Here is a 17,901-nt window from a genome sequence, read left to right as displayed (position 1 = left end):
GTTTCTCTTTCTTCATTCCTTCAGGAGGTACTTACTTCAGGAGAAATCAGTACATACTGAGCCTGAAAGGAAGGGGAGAGAAGGGAGACTTGTGTTACTGTCGATTCAGGTTTTAACCACTCATCCTGAAGCCCCACACTCACATCTACATTCTGGAGAAGTCCTCAACTCGTGCATGCCCTTTGACACCAGAAATTCCACTCACAGGAGTGTAGCTCAAGAAGACAGATGGACAGAAATGTTCATATATGGATATTTATAACCGTGAAATGAAATGGACTGAGGGACTAATAGTCCCTCAAATAACGTCTACATAAACTATGGTGTGTCCACAGATAAAACAGGCAGCCAGGAAGTCCACTGTATGAGAATACAAGGCATGGAGAAATGTTAACTACGTTGGCAGGGAAGACCAGATCAAGTTACAAAATTGTGGACAAGATGTCACGGCTGTTAATAAGCCCTATCCACACACACACTGTAAGAGTGTCCTAAAGAATCAGCTCCTGGTGCAGGGCCCTGGCCTGCCCTCTCCTAGCACCGTGACCTGGTGCGCCTTCCTCATGGACATTCAATGTCTTCATCTGGCACAGTACCCACATAGTAGCTTGGAGGTGGCTTGAAGAAGTAGCAGTGAGGGAGACAGATCTATCAAGTGTTAACGCAGTGCCAAGTACAGAGTAAGTGCACAATAAATGGGAACCATTAAGCCGACAGAAAAGCATACCGGAAGGATACACCTCAGAAGGTTAACAGAAGGCATCGTCTCTGCAGAGTGCAAATCTAGGTAGAGGATTCGTACCACTTGTATTTTCTAAAATTTTTACAATGAACTGTACTTTTGCAATTAAATAAGGTTGTTTAAATTTAAAAATGGTGTTTTAGGCCCAGGCAACTTAAAAAAAAAAACCCACCTGAGAAAAGGGATGAACAGGAAACAAAAGAGGGGGCGTTTTGATGGAATCCCAGGGGGCTGCCGTGGGCCCTAACCAAGCAAGGCAGGCTGGGACCGGAACGAGCAGGACACTATGTCCAACTGGACTTGAGCTACAGTGCAAGCAGACGTGGAAGAATGCAGGGCTACTCGGGCCTATGCCACACAGGCAAGTGATTGTGCCCTGACCGCCAGACAGCTCAGAAACCGTCAGAGTTGCACAGTGGACACAATGTCACAAGGCATCCGCAGGTAGCCGCCTTTCCCAGCGTAGCCTAGGATTCCACACGGGCCCACGTTACCTTTTCCTCAGGACACGGAGCTGCCCAGGATTTGCACCTGCCCGTCATGTCACCAAAGGTGGTCTGTTTGCCATTGTAGACGTACACCCGGCCATCTTCCCCTCCCAGCAGCCCGGACGTGATGTCTGTTATCCGCAGTGGGGCTGCCACGAGGATTTCATCTGCAGACGACAGAAATCAGAACTGGGTCCTAACCCAACCCCCCGCAAGTCCCATGAACGCATCCCCTAAATCATCTACCCGGTTTCATCCCAGCATAGTCAAGGCTCTGGTCCCCAGTCAGTCATTCCTGGACAACAACTGACGTGCATGGCTCTCATGTTACCACCTTCAAGAAGTAGAACTTTCTCTTGGCTCTGGTCTTACCGAGCTCTAAAATCTACCTAAAGGCCTTGGGTCACTGAGCTGTCGATGCTAAGGGCAGAGCCTAGATGACCCAGTTCGGGGGCCGGTCTGATGACTGGGGAGCCAGTTCTTGGCTAGAGGCCCTGTTCCTCTCCTACCTAAGCCGTCGCCATCCAGGTCACTCAAGTGCAGAATGCCACCAAATCGGGAGAAGCGGCGGTCTCCGCTGAAGGTGCCGAGCAGAGGGGGCTGCGTGTCCAGCGTCAGTTCATACATCCGACCGGTTCCACCCTGGTGCAAGGTCATGGTCAGGAATGCCATCTTAGACTTCTCATCTGAAACAAACCAGGGCATGGTGTCTGCTGCCATCACAGGAATGAAGAGAAAATGTAAAGCGCTGAATGGAGTCCTATTCTCACTTCAGTCTTCTGTACCTTGAGTGACACAACTGCTCAGAATCCCACGGGACTGCGGGGGGGGGGGGGGGGAGGTTAGCACTGACCAACAGTGGCCATGAGGAGACCAAACACTGGGTGGGCTCAGTGACGTCCCATCAGACCGGTCTGGCCCCTGCAATACATTCTCCATACAACCATCTTTTTTTACATCACAAACTTCCTGTGAGATACACAGTCTAAATTCTTCACGAGGCCTTCCGCGGGCTCAGGAGGCCTTAGAGAATTGGCTACTTACAGCTCTAGTGTTTGGGGGCCACGTCCCCCTTCTCACCCATACGTCACCCATCACAGATTTAAACCACAGCCCCTTCTATTGCTTAAGTCTGGGCCTCTGAACATGATGTGCTGTCTGCCTGGAACCGGCATCCTTCCCCCACACCCCTCTGCCGGCCGACTCCTGCGCTTCTGGAACACGGCCCTGCTCTCGCCTCTGCTGCAAAGCCTTCCCTTCCCTCCCGTGTGCGGCCACAACACGCTGTGCCTGCTGCTTCCCGTGCCCCTCGCAGGGGAGCCTCGCTTCTGTTCACCGGGCCTCTCCTGCCCCTGGCTGTCAGTTCCATAATCAATGGGACCGTGACTTAGTCCCACAATGTGCTTAGAAACACGCTGCTTGGTTCAGTGCACGTATGGGATGGATGGTTTTTAAATGGGTGAATATTGAACGGTTTTTAAACAAAGCTAGAATTTCGCCTATATAGATCATCTGGAACACAACCTTCATTTCAGAAATAAGTACCTTCTCAAAAACAACAATGGCATCTGTCGGTTGGGGTTACTGGTCCTGGGAGGCTTACGATGACCCAGGCAACGCGTCCATGAACAGGTACAATCTTGTGTCAGTGTCTTAGTATTGTGTGTAGAACTGACTACAGTAAAACCTTGGATTGCAAGTAACTTGTTCTGCGAGTGTTCTGAAAGACTAGCAACCATTGCTAATAAGCTTTAACCTGATCAATGAGCGATGTCTTACAATGAGTCATATATGACCCTGAATGTCACATGACCACAGCTGAGCCACTGGTTCTTGAAATTCGCTTTGATGTACAAGTGCTTTGGATTACAAGTGTGTTTCCGGATTGAATTATGCTTGCAAGCCAAGGTTGTACTGTATTTTCTTGGACAGCCTTCCCTCATGCCCTGTTCATAGCCAGCTGTCAAGTAGAACCAACTGAAAGCTCAAAGCAGAGCCAAGAATAGCGGTGGGAATAACAGCGAGGACAAAAAGGAAACAGCCAGCACTTTGAAAGGCTCAGCAATCTGGGTTCTTGAACATAAAAGTACAACCTGACCCAGAACAATGTTCTCAAGAGGACAGTGTTTCCATAAACTACAACCACTAATATTAAGGGTGAAAGCCCAAAGTATGAAGAAACGTCAAAATGAGAGGACATTCTCACGCCCTTCTGCTTCCTGAAGGGACTTGAGCTCCCTGGGGTCACAGAACACAGTAATGCTGGGAGCTCTGGCCACAGGGAGGAGGAGGAGCCTGCCTGCAGGGGCGGGGGACAAATGTGGCTTCTCCCTCTGGCTCTGCCTGCCTGCAGAGTGGGCATATCATGCTGGTTTTGCTTCCCGTGGGATGCACACAGACCACAGCCAGGTCTGCCTTCTAGATGCACTCCTGAGTCCACACCTCTGCCGCTCGTACTGCAGGCCAGATGTGATGGCCTGCAGACCCAAACTTTCTCTCGGAGAAGTCACCCCATGGTCACTTTGTGGGCCAGGATCAGAAAAGCCTGAATGTGGCTGCCCATCCAGACCACATTCTCCAACCCAGTTTTTAGAAGACACATATTTTGATAGGAATGATTCATGAGTCCACTTCTCAAATGGCTCCAAGTGCAGAAGGTTGGGGGAAGGGAAGCAGTGATTAGCACTCCCAAAACTCTTGCTTTTTATCATAGTCACAATTTCAGCACAGTGTTGCTTTCAATTCTCAGAATTTGAAAAGGACTCAAAAATCAGCAAGCCATGAAGACATGGGAGAACCTTAATGCAGAATATGCATAATGCATAAAGAAGCCAATCCGAAAAGGTTGCATACTAGGATCCCAACTGTATGCCATTGTAGAGAAGGCAAAGCCATGGAGAGGTAGAAAGATCACTGGTTCGCCAGGAGGGAAGATGGATGAAGAGGTGAGCACAGAGGATTCCTAGGGCAGTGAAACTATAATGGATACAGGTCCTACGTTTGTCCAAACCCATGGAATATTCAGCACAAAAAGTGAATTTTAATATAAACCATAACCTGGGTTCTAATGGTGGGTCCGTGTAGGTCCATCAGGTATAACAGATGCACAGTCTGGTGCAGAAGACAGCAGGGCCCACAGTTCATGTGGGGGGGGGGGGGCAGGAGGGGGTTACGGGAAATCTCTGTACTTTCCACTCGATTTTGTTGTAAACCTAAAACTGCTCTAAAAAAGTCTATAAAGGATTCAGATACTTTAAATTTTTGGCCATTCCAAATACCTCATTTCTGATAGATGGTAACTAGAACTTCCAAGGGTCATGTCATAATGTGTACGTTATATACACCTGAAACATATTTTTCAATAAAATAAATTTTAAAATACTTCATCTTCAGGTTGATGCAAATTAAACAGTGGCTTACAATACACATTTTAAGCAAGAGGGAAAAAAACAAACCCAAGGTTATGTTTCAGTATTTCTGCATCTGTTATTTGAATAACAAAAGTAATCCAGCAGACCAGGTTTTGTAAAAGGGATAGATCAGGGTCGGGGGTGAAAGTTTTTTTAAACACACAAGTGTTTTAGTCACTTCTCAAGACTAAGTTCACTTACTGTGACAGCAGAACACACAGCTGTCGTAACACATGGGTGTGTCCCTGCAGCTGGACCCCTGCACGAGCCACAGGAATGGAGACACCGCTTTGCCATGTGGCTCAACACTTGCGACTCAAACTATGAATCATGTTACTTCACGTGGCTGACTTTCCGGACTACCGTGAAATAGTCAAAACTAGAAGTGTCAGACTTGGGAATGCCAGGATTTTTTACATATCATTCATTACAAAAGGTGTGGAAAACACCCCCAAAAAAGTATAGTGAAGTTGTACAATGCATCTGTTTCTTTCTGGAGATTGACACCCATAGACATGTTAAACAAAATGGAGATTGTTATGGATTATAAAATTTTATAGCCACTTAAGCCATTTCTAATTTTTTGCTATTATAATTAACACTGTGAGAAAGATCTTTCCCTGCAGCTCTGAAATAACTTTCTGAGAGCAGATTCTTAGAGACAGCATCCAAGGGAATGAGTATCTTTAAGGCTTTTGCCATTTAACCAAACCTTTCTAGAAGGGCTATATCAGTTCACATCTCAGCAGCACTGTATGAGTGCCCACCTCCTCTCAACCCCTTTCAGTACTGAAAACGCTTCATAGGTCATCAACACCCTAAAGTCCCCGCTGAATATTTAAGCCGTTCGTTGTGGCCACGTTCTGAACCAAAGATTCTGCTGAGCCAGAGACAGAGCTCAGGGTGAAGGGGACAGGCCCGACAGGGTCAAGCTCCAGACCACCAGCATCTGGTGAGTACATCCAGTTGTTCCAAGTTAGGTGACCCTGTACCACAGAGCCGTGATTCCCATCTACACCGAAGCACTCCCGTGAGCCCCCGGGAGATGCAGATATGCTGACCCTTGGAAGGGAACACAGTGACGCTGTCTGCCGTCCACATGAACTACCTGTTGGAGGCAGTTCATGGTTTTCACACTAGTTCCCTACGATCCTTTGAGTGACATCATATCTTTGCCAACTGGGATTTTAGGGGTTATAATAAAGTGCAGGTACCATGAGAAAATCCGTGTGGATTAAAAATGAGGGTGGTCATGTCTAATCTGATTCCAGGTTTGAGAAGCTGTACAGCAACCGAAAGGAGCCAAGTTCTTAGGACGTAAATACAGCATGTGCCACACAGGCAACCACACGGGGCCCCAGGCTTGGCTTGATGCTTTCCAGTCACCCGCCTAAAATTCTGAATAGTTTGTAACAAAGGACTCCACATTTTCATCCGTACCAGGACTCACAAATAATGTGGGTGAAATACAGGCAAAATATAAGTAAAAAATAGGTAAATCTGGGATGCCTGGACAGCTCAGTCAGTTAAGCAACCAACTCTTGATTTCAGGTCAGGTCATGATCTCACAGTTCATGGGTTCGAGCTCCGCGTCGGGCTCTGTGTTGACCGTGCAGAGGCTGCTTGGGATGCTCTCTCTCTGTCTCTGTCTCTGTCTCTCTGCCCCTCCCCCGCTCACATGCGCTTTCTCGCAAAATAAATAATAAAACCATTAAAAAAATAGGAAAATCTGAACAAGATTCAACTGGTGGATTACATCGTGTCGATAACCTGGTTGTGACACTGTTGTGGTTTACAAGTATTATCTTGGCAAAAACTGGATAAAATGTCACGTGGATCTCCCCATGTTATTTCTCACAACTGCATGTGAATGTATAATGGTCTCAAAAAAGGTTAAACTGTATATAATACACATGTAATAAGATATATAAATTAGCCTTTTTATAATTTATACAGTATTTTGTAATAGGAAATTACTAAGACCGTAGGAACGTTAAAACAGTTTGGAAAGCTCTAATGACAGCATTCCAGTAGAAAGAGACGTGGGGCAAGTAAAATCACTAATGTGTTGCCGGAGTTTGGAAATCACTACCTTGACTGTGTAAAGAGGGGTGGGGAGTGGGGAAGAACAACTTTTCCAAAGCTAAGTCAGCAAGTTCCTGGTGTGACAATGCTGCGTCCTGAATCATGCAATGAAAGAGCTCACCATTCTTTTGCCCAATCCGCTCTGCTTGTTATATCGTAAGAAACAAAAATCTTCCCGAAAAATAATTCGACAGTATGCAGTTAAGAGCCTTACTATTAGACCCTCGAGTCCAGAAACTCCACCTCCAGGAACCGATTTTAAAACTATTCAGAAAGGCAAGGTTTTCTGTACATGGATGTTCAATGAGACCCTGTTCACAACAGTGAAAAATTGGAAACATCCTAAATTTCCAGAATAGGGATGATGTTAGTAAATGTTGGCATGAGCACGTGGAAAAAAAAAATGTGATAGGTATCGAAAACCACATTTAAGAATCTTAGTAACATGAGAACACACACAAGATATAGAATAAAAAATCAGGTGTGAAAATGCATATATATTATACACACAACACATAGTATGAGCTTAAATTGTTAAGTATCTGGATAAGGGTGATTTTTATATACATCTTTGTATTTTCACAAATTTCTACAATAAACATGATTCACTTTGACAGTCTTGAAGTGAATACGTTTTTGTCGGCTTTTTAAAACTCTTCCCCCATAAAGTAAATAAAATAATGGTTTATGAACAAATGTCCTCAGAGCAGACCTAGTCCTGGTGAATGGATTTACGGAATCTTCTGAACTCTCCTCTCATCCAAGCACAGTGGGACAGGAGCTTTAAAAACACACTAGCTCACTTTCATGGGGGATTTTCAACAAATCTTTGAGAGGGACGTTATAATTTGTGTTTTGCAAACGATGATGCTAACATTCAGGGAGGTTAAGTAACTTCCCCCGGGCTTGTGCAGCTTGTGATTAATGAGAAAAGGAAATCCTCAAAATCAGGTCTGTCTGGCTCCAGATTTCACAACTCTCCCCCAGTAGGGCACAGTCAAGGAGCCACGTGAGAAACAAGCAGCCAGGTTTCCTGGCAAATGACCTACCGTGCGTTGGGGCTCCAACCAGCAGCACCTGTTTCCGGGTCCCATTCACCATCACGTGACCACTTGACAAGGAAGTACCCAGCTTCCCCATTGCCTGTGAAATGCAAGGAGTCAGTATGGTACAACTCAGAGAACCCTCCGTGGCGCCCCCTGTCCTGGGGAGGGAGCAGCGGCCATACCTTGTCTCCAGAAATGGTGAACCAGCTTCGGCAATTTGGCGGGAAATAACCATACACCCGTCCGAGGCTCTGTTTCTCATCCTGAGTGCGGGACAAACGGCCCAGACTGGAATGAAGCAGGCGGGGGTCAGCTGCTGGGGCCCGGGATTAAGAACTGACCGGGTGTTCAGGTCCAGGACCGAGCAAAGAGAAGCCCCCTCTTCCCCACCCCGCCCCCCCTCCCCGGATCCTTGGCATGGGAGCAGGGGTGGCTTCCAGAGCGAATCCCAGTATTAAGACTCTCCAGGTCCGGGGCTCACCACTCGGCCTCCCAGCTGACAGCAGGTATAGGGAGGCCTACGGTCACGGCTGAACGGTGCTCCCCCAAAATTCGCACGTTGGAGTCCTAACCCCAGCACCTCAGATTATGTATATTTGGAGATGGGGTCTTTAAGGCGGTAGTTATGTTACAATGAGGTCATGAGGGTGGGGCCCTAATGCAATCTGACTGGTGTCCTTGTAAGAACAGAAAGACCAGGGAGGCGCACGGAAAAGAGGCCGTATGAGGATGGAGAGGCGGCCCTCTGCAAGCCAAGGAGAGCCCTCAACCCTGCCAATACCTTGACCTTGGGTTTCCGGTCTCCGGAACGGTGAGAAAATGACTTCCTGTGCCTTACGCTACCCAGTCTGGGGCACGCTGTCACGGCAGCCCGGCAAACGGATGCGCCTCTCTACCTCGTTCTTAAACTTCTAAGGAGGAGGATTTGCAACCTCGCCCCAGAGCCTTCTTCGCTCTTCCTCGCAGCGTAAGGCCTCGGCCCCTGTGTCTGAGCCCCACCCTTCCGCGGGCTCCCACGGCGGCCTCGGGTGCCCACCGGTCCCCGGCCCCACCCTGGGCGCTTGCCTGTTGCTGTTCTTCCAGGTCGGGCTCCCGACCAACAGCAACGTCCTGTTGTCCACGCTGAGCCCGTGCAGGGAGTAGCCTAGCCAGGAGAAGTCCTCCTCGCCCCTCGCCATCCAGTCGGCCGCCTCCACGTCCAGCTTTTCTACGCGAGACCACCAGCGCCGTTTACCCCACACAGGAGGGGGGGCGCCGAGTTTTTGCCGGAGCTCTCAGATACCCTCCAAGCTGTTTGCAGGGCCCCCACCATCAGAAATGGATCCCCCGCTTCCCACGAGAAGGAAATATCCAGAGCTCACTTCTGTGGCCCACAGGATGCAATACGGATGGGGTGGGGGGGGCGGCGGGGCGGGCATCCCGGGGATGCCTTCGGGCTTCCCACGCTTCCGCAGAGAGACTCTGCCAACAACCCACCGGCCCCCTTGGATCTGGACCTAGAAGCTGGATCCCTTTCTGTACATCCTGTGACTCTATCCACAGCACCTGCGGGAACACCCACCAGACTAAACGTGGTAGATTTCAGCGAAATGATCACGGAGTGAGGAAGAAAGGACACGAGGCCACGTGCACCAGCACAGACTAGAGCCGGGAGGCCTCCGCCCCCACCCCCCACCCTCCCAACAGGCGTTACCTTTGCCGCTCCCGTTGGGGCCCGAATGAAATGCAGCTACCATGCCCTTCTGTTTCCCTCCACCCGGTGCAAAGGGGGAGCCCATCACCAGATCGGGCGCGCCGTCGCCATTCACATCCGCGGCCAAGAGCGTCCAGCCCAGGTTACAGTAGGTGTCCTGTAGGGGAGACCAGGAAACTGCGTGACTCCCAGAGGCCGACGGCGGGATGCGGCGAGGTCTGGTTCACCGCCCTCGGCCAAGGCGCAGACATACCTGGCAGGTGATGGTGACGTTGGGGCGAGAAGACATCCCTCTTCGTGTAGGGCCGAAGTAGACGTACACGGCACCCTAAGCAAGGCAAGGCAAGGCAAGGCACGGGGCGGTCGGGAGGCTTGGGTGGTGAGCCCAGAGCCCCAAAGAAGAGCAGGAGACGCAGGAACGGTGGTAACATAAGCCACACAAGTCCCTACTGTCAGGAGCTCAGTGACGGAGGGAAACCCGGCCCACGCATCTGCTGCTGGGCTGAGACGGTTTTGAGGTCACCTCCATCAGACTGGTGGAGCCCCCGACGCGGACACAGTCACTGTCACTCATCTGTGCGTGCCACCCACACCTGTCCGTGCGTTCGCGGGACCACTCGCCCGCCTCCCCCGTTCGAGGCCAGTTCGGTTCCCGGCTCCTCCGTGGGGCCTCCCCTGACCCAGCCCATCAGTCCTCTGGACACGACTCGCGTGTGCCTCGAGACGCACACGCCGTGCCATCACTCTGTGACGCAGACCATTTCCTGTCCTCTCACTTGCCGGTCTCCATCCTCATTCGTTCTAGAAGCATTTATGTGCCACTTTGGGCCAAGCACAGGAGGAACCATGATAAATAACAACACTGTCCTCCCGAAAAGCTAGCAAGCGGGCAATGACAACACCACGGCATGAGGGGCAGAGGGTGCCGTGTGAGGCCGGGAAGTGTCACCCACACTGGGGTTTGGGGGACAGTTCCGGCACGGGTCTCATGTGGCCTCTAAAGGAAAAGGGGAAAAAAGGACTTTCCAGCAGGGAGGGAGCTGCCCAAGCTGGGTGCTCGTGTGCAGGGGCCTGTGGGCCCAGGAGTAGAGGGGGGAGGCAGAGGGTGAGCTCGCGGCGGGCGGTGGGGTGAGGGGGGGTTGGTGATGAAGGGCCTTTGACCTTTGTGCTCACACATGGCACAGAAGCTGGGCCTGCCGTGCACGGGGTACACGCAGACAAAAGCCCACATTCCAGGACTGGATCTGGGCAAGGAACAGGGACGGGGTGGGGTCTGTGCATGAGCGGGAAGATCCAGGGAGGTCACCACTCTGCTGGGATGACGGGGCCTCCGGATCGGCTGGAATCTCCGTCCCCCTCCAGCATCCAGCATCTGAGGGGGTCAGGGGAGTAATTTCTGGTGGAATTGAAGCCACGCTAAGGCCAGCAAGGCAGGGACTAGGTGGCACCTGGTCACCTGTGGTCACGTCAAGGACCCCAACTGGGGTACCTGAGATCATCTCCCTGCACACACTGCGGCCGACACACTTGGCTGTCCGCTTCCTGCAGAGGCTCTGTCCAGCCGGGCCTCCCGCCCTGGCCTCCCCCCCTGCCCCCCCGCCCCCCCCGCCCCCCTCCCCCAGCATCAGCCTTACTTTGTAGGTGAGCTGCTCAGAGCCCACAGATGGGGCTCCCACGGCCAGGTCAGGCACACCATCCTTGTTAAAGTCCAACACGGCCAAGGCCGAGCCGAACCGACCTGAGGGCTGAAGAGACACAAGTGACTCCCCCCAAGCCGAGCCACAACCTTCAGAAGCACACAGGACTCCCCGGGAATACAGAGACCCAGACCCCTGCCCTGGAGCCCCAGGGCCCAGGAAGGAAGCAGCAACCTGTGACACTCCTGAGATGCCCAGACTCCCCGCTGGGCGGCTCTGCCCTAAGGACATTTTTGGCAAGCCTGTCTTGCTTTAAGGTGGGGGGGGGGGGGGGCAGGAAGAAGAAGGTCCGTCCTCACAAGTTGCAGAGTTAGAAACCAGTCTAATGTACATTCTGCCCCACGTTCAGGGCCAAACTCCCCCCTGGGAAGCATCCAAAATGATCATCGCACCCACCAGCAACAACAGCTATAGTCTGATGAGCACTCAGGATGTTCTAGAGCCACACAATGGCCAGAGCAGGGGCCACGAGCTAAATGTGGCTCTTACAGTTAAAGTAATTCGCACCGAACACATTAAAAATTCAGCTCCCCAGAGGCACCAGCTGCCTGGCAAGTTCTCAAGAGCCGATGCACTTAGTGGCCCTCCAATTGGACGGCATAGCTACAGGATGTCGCTACAGAAAGTTCTGGACAACACTGCTGAGGACCCCGTTCTAAGCACCTTACACGGACTAGGGCAGGCACGTTTATTAATCCCCCCGTTCATGGTTTACAGGTAGAAAACCCAGCCCGTTCAGGGACAATTTTCTTCCAAGGTGGATTTCCTAGACCTTTCATCCCCCACCCTCTGGAACCAGCCTCAACCCAAACGCAACTCCCTTCGTCCTCCCGTTCTTACACAACTTCTAGAACAATGACCAGTCTTGCACAAGTGAGTGGTTTGCCACATACACACGGCCCAGAGTCCGCATCAATTATGTACTGGCTCATGGCACTACACCCACGTGCACGGTGCCTCTGAAGACTGCCCCTTCCTGCGAGGCGGGAACTCGACAGACTAGAAAGGAATGCTCCAGGGCACAAAGCACGTGGGCCACGAGGAAGGGGCCACGACAGATGCATTTCACCCTACAGACAAGGACACAGAAAGGCTCACTGCAGACTCGGGCTGCACCGAAGGAGTCCCCTCCCTAGTCCCCGCCTTCCTCTGGCCATCTTCCTTCTCCTCGCAGGTCACTGGGAGACGAGAACACAGAGCTGCCCCCTCCACGTCCCAAGTGCGTGACACTTGATTGTCCCCAGGCGGCAGCCGCCGCTCTCGCTACCCGTCTGCAGGAGCCCAAAGGGTTAGACCCTACCCAAAAGGCGGACACGGCAGTGGCTTTGTGAAGAAGTCAGGAGCAAACAGCAACGGGCAGACTGATTTCGGAACTTTCTCGTGTGGTGTCAGAAGGTTCCAAAAAATGCTGTCCCTCCGGGACTGTGTAACCTCGCACACCGGCCAGCCGACTTCGGACGAATGCGCACATACAGGGCCCCTTCCATCAGCTCAGGTCCTAAACCCCGTGCTTTTCATTCGTGGACATGGGTCCAGGAACGTCGTCATCTTGTTTGGTCTCCACAGCATTAACTCGACAGCAGGGGGTTTTGCTGTTTACCCGGGACAGGAACCAGCTTCTGATCCAAGTCCGGGGCTCCCTCCCCCGGTGCTTGGTATTCAGAGCACGCAGTCCTGCCCCAGCTCCCACACTCGTCTGTGCCAAGGAGCATGGCTGCAGACAGCTCTTGTGAGAACGAATGCCGGTCAGGTCCCCGGGGGAACCTTCCAGGCTCCTGGTGCTCCCAAGAGGGGTCAATGCACACTCCGTGCCGAACATCCATATAGTCCGTGTGGGATTTTTCTGCTGATGAACCACTTAAAACCAAGGAATGAGGGGCACCTGGGTGGCTCAGTCCATTGAGCATCCGACTTCAGCTCAGGTTTTGATCTCACGTCTCATGGGTTCGAGCCCCGTGTCGGGCTCTGTGCTGACAGCTCGGAGCCTGGAGCCCGCTTCGGATTCTGTGTCTCCCCCTCTCTCTGCCCCTCCCCTGCTTGCATTCTCTCTCCATCTCTCAAAAATAAACATTAAAAACAAAACAAGGAATGAAATCCAAACAAAGTCTGGAGTTTAGGGAACAGTCATGCACCAGGTGCTGGTTCACATAAGACGTTAATTTAGGAGAAAGTGGGTACAGAACTCTGTACTGTCCCTACAGCTCGTCTGTGAATCTGAAATTCTAACAAAATAAAAATTTGTGTATAAAAAGGGGGAGGTTTACAAAAAGTGGGGATGTAATATCAAGAAATCACGTCCTGACTGGCTACTCAGAGCCCTTCTAAATAGGTGTGTTTTCAGAAGGTATTCGACTAAACACATCCAGTTGATGATAGAATGACATCAACGAAGTGGACGGGCTTTGAAAAACGGAAAAGCGTGGAGCGCCTGGGCGGCTCAGTCCATTGAGCATCGACTTCAGCTCAGGTCGTGATCTCACGTCTCACAGGTTCGAGCCCCACGTCGGGCTCTGTGCTGACAGCTCGGAGCCTGCTTCAGATTCTGCGTCCCCCTCTCTCTCTGCCCCTCCTCCATTAGCACTCTGTCCCTCTCTCTGCCTCTTCCCTGCTCAAGTGCTGTCTCTCGCTCTCAAAACTAAAAACAAGCATTTAAAATAAGCATCGGCCACCGGCTGTGTGTTGCTACCGTCATTCTTGTGACTGGCTGTTCACTCTGGAGACTCAGCCGAGAAAGACAGGCAGTGGCTTATGGACACCAAAAGGAAAAACTGGAGATAGGTGCCTCACCTCGAAGCCCTCCAGGATCACGTGGGCCTCCTTGTCAAGATCCAGGTCGATGGGGGGCAGGCCCAGGTCGTTGCCGTAGAGGAGGTACACGCGGCCGACCTGGACGTGGCCGGGGCGGCTGTATCCCGGAGCGCCCACCACCAGGTCGCCGTGCCCGTCCTGGTTGAGGTCAGCTGAGGTCATTGCCCTGCGGGGAAGAAGACAGGACCCCCTGCAGTATCTGCTGAGAACTATGGGTAAGACGGTCTCCTGTGTCCTTCCTCCCTAGAACTTCCTCTTGTTGACTTCTTCACCCTGCCTGACTGCGGAGAGCATTCACGTCTGAGTTTACGTTGTGATTCGGTCTTGCTCTCCAAGAAACACAACGACGACGACGACACTGAGGCCACCAAAGCCTCTGGGCATTTCTGGGCCCTATGACCCGAGCAGGTGAAAAGCGTCTTCACAGAGCCTCAGGTCCTCTATGCAAAACCCAGAATAGCTGTGCACGGTCCTGAGCTCGCCTGGCAAGAGAGGACAACTGCACCCAGCCAGTGGCACAGGCTCTGACAGGTCAGGTAACAAATGGACACGAACTGAGTCTGGGACAAACGTGTTAAGTATACATGCTATCTCTACCTTAGCTGCACAGGGTGCCGTGTGCTGTGAAAAATACTAACTGTTCAATGTAGTTAGTAGATCTTGCTTTCTTTTTTTTAAGTTTATCCATTTATTTTTGAAAGAGAGCGAGACAGCACAAGCAAGGGGAGGGGCAGAGAGAGAGAGAGAGAAAACACGGCATGAACCCGTGAGATCATGACCTGAGCCGAAATCAAGAGCCAGACACTTAGGCGACTGGGCTCCCCCAGGCGCCCTAGTGGGTGATTCTAAATGAGAATCTATGACGGAGCAGGTACAGAAGTAGACAAACCCAAAGGTTCAAAGGTCTTTGCTGGGGCAGCTGGAAAGACCAGAGATCATCTGTTTATTCTCGTTCCTATGGCCACAAAAGGAATGAAAGGCAGAACAGAGGGAGACAAGTAGTTTCCAAGGGGCTGACAGGCACCAGGGAGACACTGCTGTTCCCTGCGCTCTGAGGCTGGGTGCAGGGGGAGAGACCTCCGTCTTCACTGCTGCTCCCCCACCCCCATACCCCCTCCATGTGACGGCAAGCCTAGCAGGAGGCCTCCTTTGGCTCCTTCGGGAAGGCGGCCACGAGGAGCCATTATGCACGACTGAACGGCCAGTAAAAACAACATTCACCCCCCATTCCCGTGCTGGGGCTGCACGCGTTAGTGGCCCAAAAAAGAAGAGCTGTCAGTAAATGTTTCCAAGGGAAACAATGTCATACGGATTTAAGGAGCGTGGCTTAAAAAAGAAGTGTCCCCAAACCTCCAGAAAACAATCACTTCTATGTACTGGGGCTCGGTTTCGGTTGATTATTAAAATCAGAGGCATCCCCAACATTGTATTTATAATTACCGTGGTTTACCAGGCTTTTGTCATATGAAGTTAGGATATTCCGATCACTGGATTAGCCATCTGTTCATATGCTTCTAATGTCATTAGATTCCCAAACGTCTGTGACATTAGGTCTTCAAGAACACTGAAGCTTTGCAAATATTCTGTAATACTTTATTGTTGTAATTATTCAGTCAGGTGAAAGCTCCTTGTATTTAAACACATTTTCACCAATTTTAAGGAGATCGTGGTTATTGGGTTTTGAAAATTTTTTTAATGTATATTATTTTGAGAGAGAGTCCGAGCAGGGGAGGGGCAGAGAGAGAGAGAGAGAGAGAGAAAGAGAGAAAGAGAGAGAGAGAGAGAGACAGATCCAAAGCAGGCTCCAGGGTCCAGGCTGTCAACATAGAGCCTGATGCGGGGCTTGAACCCACGAACCGTGAGATCATGACCTGAGCCAAAGTCAGACGCTTAGCTGACTGAGCCACCCAGGTGCCCCAAGTGGTTATTATAAAGATGAAATTAAATTAATATTTTTGTTGATGGTGACCGGAACGGAATATGAGGTGCCAACAGGTGCCATCCGAAATCTGTTCAATGACTGAAAGTCATGCTGATGATAGCATTCAGGAATAGGAGAAACTTCTACCTACCAACCGAGTCTTGCATAGGGAGAAGACAGGAAGTAAGAAGCCAAGGGGCTGGAGACGTGCTTCAGCGACTGCTGAGAGCCGCCCGTGAACATGGTCCGTATGTTCCTCTCCAGAGCCTGGTACGCAAAACTAAGGGAATCCTGGAAAACAAAATTAGTACAGGCAGGTAAAGACACATGGCATCATCGGCAAAACTATTATTTCTTGTCAAAAGTGTTAGACTAAGGGAAGCCAGTTTTGACAAGTGCTAAATAAATAAATAAATAAATAAATAAACAAACAAACAAACAAACAAACAAAGCGCTGATTCCAATCAATAGCTAAGACCACTTGGGATGGGCAGTCAGGGCAGGCCAATCACTATCCCAGTATGCGGGGGGGGGGGGGGGGGGGGGAGCAGTTACAGCCCCAGGTCTCACGCCAGCGGGTAAGGAAGTTTGCTGGGGCTTAGCCTGAACCAAAGTCAGGATGGTCTGTGCTCTGTGTTAACCTGAAGAACAGGACGAAAGAAAGCTAATGGATTAAAATAGCTTAAAAGTTCATTCAATATGGAACTGATTGTGTATCTGTGTGTCTATGCATGTGCAGGGGCATGTCTGCGTGTGTGTCTACGGGTGTGTGTGTGCAGATCTCTGTGTATGCATGCGTCGTGTGTGTGCACTTCTGTGTCCGTGTCTGTGCATATTTTCACCCCCAAGAACTGGACCACCACCGAGATGCCCCAAACACCCTCCAAACCACAGCAGGTAGAGGTGCGTCAGGCGGGAGAGCTCAGCTGCAAAGCACTGGAGCGGGGACCGGGCCGTCCGTGTGGGATGCTCAGCTGTTCGTAACTTGCTCGCGCACCAAAGCAGCCCTGAATAATCCGGCCACGTACCAGATCCGTCCAAGCCCAGGGGATACAACTCTAAATCCACCTGAGGGCGTCATGAGACCAGACCAGAATTCCGAGGCCTGCCCCGGGCGGAGTGGCATCGGTCAGAGCAGGGGGACAGCCGCTCGCAGCTCGGGCTCCAGAGAAGAGCCCGCTGAGGGCCCTGCAGGAAAGGCCCGTGCCTCCTGGTTTTCCCATCCAGCCCCCCTGGCGGGCTGCACACAGACGCCCAGCCTAATGCCCAGCTCTGCCTCGCTCGTTCAGCCAGGAAGCATTTAATCAGCACCTGCTGTGTGCCAGGCACCACGACAGGCCTCAGGAACATAAAGTGTTTCTCTTACAGGACTTCCCTTTTTATGAAGGGGATCCAAATAACTAGGACAAGAGGATAAGTGCGTGATAGAGGATCCCGGGTCAGGACTGGCTGTGTAATTTGCGGAGCCCAGTGCAAAATGGAAGCACAGAGCCCCTAGTTCAACAGCGAGTAGGAATTTTAAGGCAGCAACAGCAGAGCGCTAACCCAGGTAAGGGGCCCTTCCCGGGGTGACTGCAGCCCGTCCCCCGTGTCGGCACTGCTTGCACCCCCACAGAACAGACCCGCCCAGGCCCTTGCCCAACTCCCAGAGGCGCCGTTTAGACGATGTCGCGTGAACCCTTCTCCCGGAGTTAAGAGCTCTTTCACGGTCCAGTGCCTTCCCAAACCTCTCCGAGTACTTTGTACCCCTTGTCTTGTTTTCCAGGCCAAAAAGTCTACTCGTATTTCCAAATATCCCCCAAACTTTCCCAACCCACAGAGATACATGCTCACCGATGAAATATAACCTCCTGTTCAAGGCCTAAGTCAAAGAGGGAAGTTTTGTCTCACAGGCAGAGTATTGCCCACCCGTGTTATTTGTTGCATACTACGTACATATGATTATCTGTGTACTTATCACCCCAATTAGACACCTTTTCTCAAGGTCACAGTCTATTTCCCTTTCATCTTA

The 17,901-nt window shown here is 51.3% G+C and overlaps 2 protein-coding genes across 8 annotated transcripts in view; one reads left to right on the top strand and one right to left on the bottom strand.

The window, feature by feature from the left end:
- The window catches only part of MRS2 (magnesium transporter MRS2), a 49,950-nt gene extending 42,609 nt beyond the window's left edge, over positions 1 to 7,341 (top strand). For all 3 annotated transcript variants that reach the window (XR_015250979.1, XR_015250981.1, XR_015250980.1), the window contains one exon: positions 25 to 7,341. The gene's annotated coding sequence lies outside the window, so the exon portion shown is untranslated. The remainder of the gene's footprint in view (positions 1 to 24) is intronic.
- Positions 1 to 17,901, bottom strand: part of GPLD1 (glycosylphosphatidylinositol specific phospholipase D1) — a 68,908-nt gene that overhangs the window by 4,674 nt on the left and 46,333 nt on the right. For all 5 annotated transcript variants that reach the window (XM_086706117.1, XM_086706119.1, XM_086706118.1 and 2 more), the window contains 11 exons: positions 16,042 to 16,181; positions 13,949 to 14,135; positions 11,099 to 11,209; positions 9,718 to 9,792; positions 9,465 to 9,621; positions 8,837 to 8,978; positions 7,954 to 8,059; positions 7,775 to 7,868; positions 1,740 to 1,916; positions 1,237 to 1,397; positions 36 to 62 (listed from right to left, as the gene is read on the bottom strand). In XM_086706117.1, coding sequence (XP_086562243.1) covers positions 36 to 62; positions 1,237 to 1,397; positions 1,740 to 1,916; positions 7,775 to 7,868; positions 7,954 to 8,059; positions 8,837 to 8,978; positions 9,465 to 9,621; positions 9,718 to 9,792; positions 11,099 to 11,209; positions 13,949 to 14,135; positions 16,042 to 16,181 — 1,377 coding nt within the window. The remainder of the gene's footprint in view (positions 1 to 35; positions 63 to 1,236; positions 1,398 to 1,739; positions 1,917 to 7,774; positions 7,869 to 7,953; positions 8,060 to 8,836; positions 8,979 to 9,464; positions 9,622 to 9,717; positions 9,793 to 11,098; positions 11,210 to 13,948; positions 14,136 to 16,041; positions 16,182 to 17,901) is intronic.

Source organism: Puma concolor, chromosome B2 (genome assembly GCF_028749965.1).
Source record: "Puma concolor isolate L17-30 chromosome B2, mPumCon1.1.hap2, whole genome shotgun sequence".
In the NCBI taxonomy this organism is placed as follows: domain Eukaryota; kingdom Metazoa; phylum Chordata; class Mammalia; order Carnivora; family Felidae; genus Puma; species Puma concolor.
Note: the sequence above shows the minus strand (reverse complement) of the source record. Positions and strands in the feature narration are given on the sequence as shown.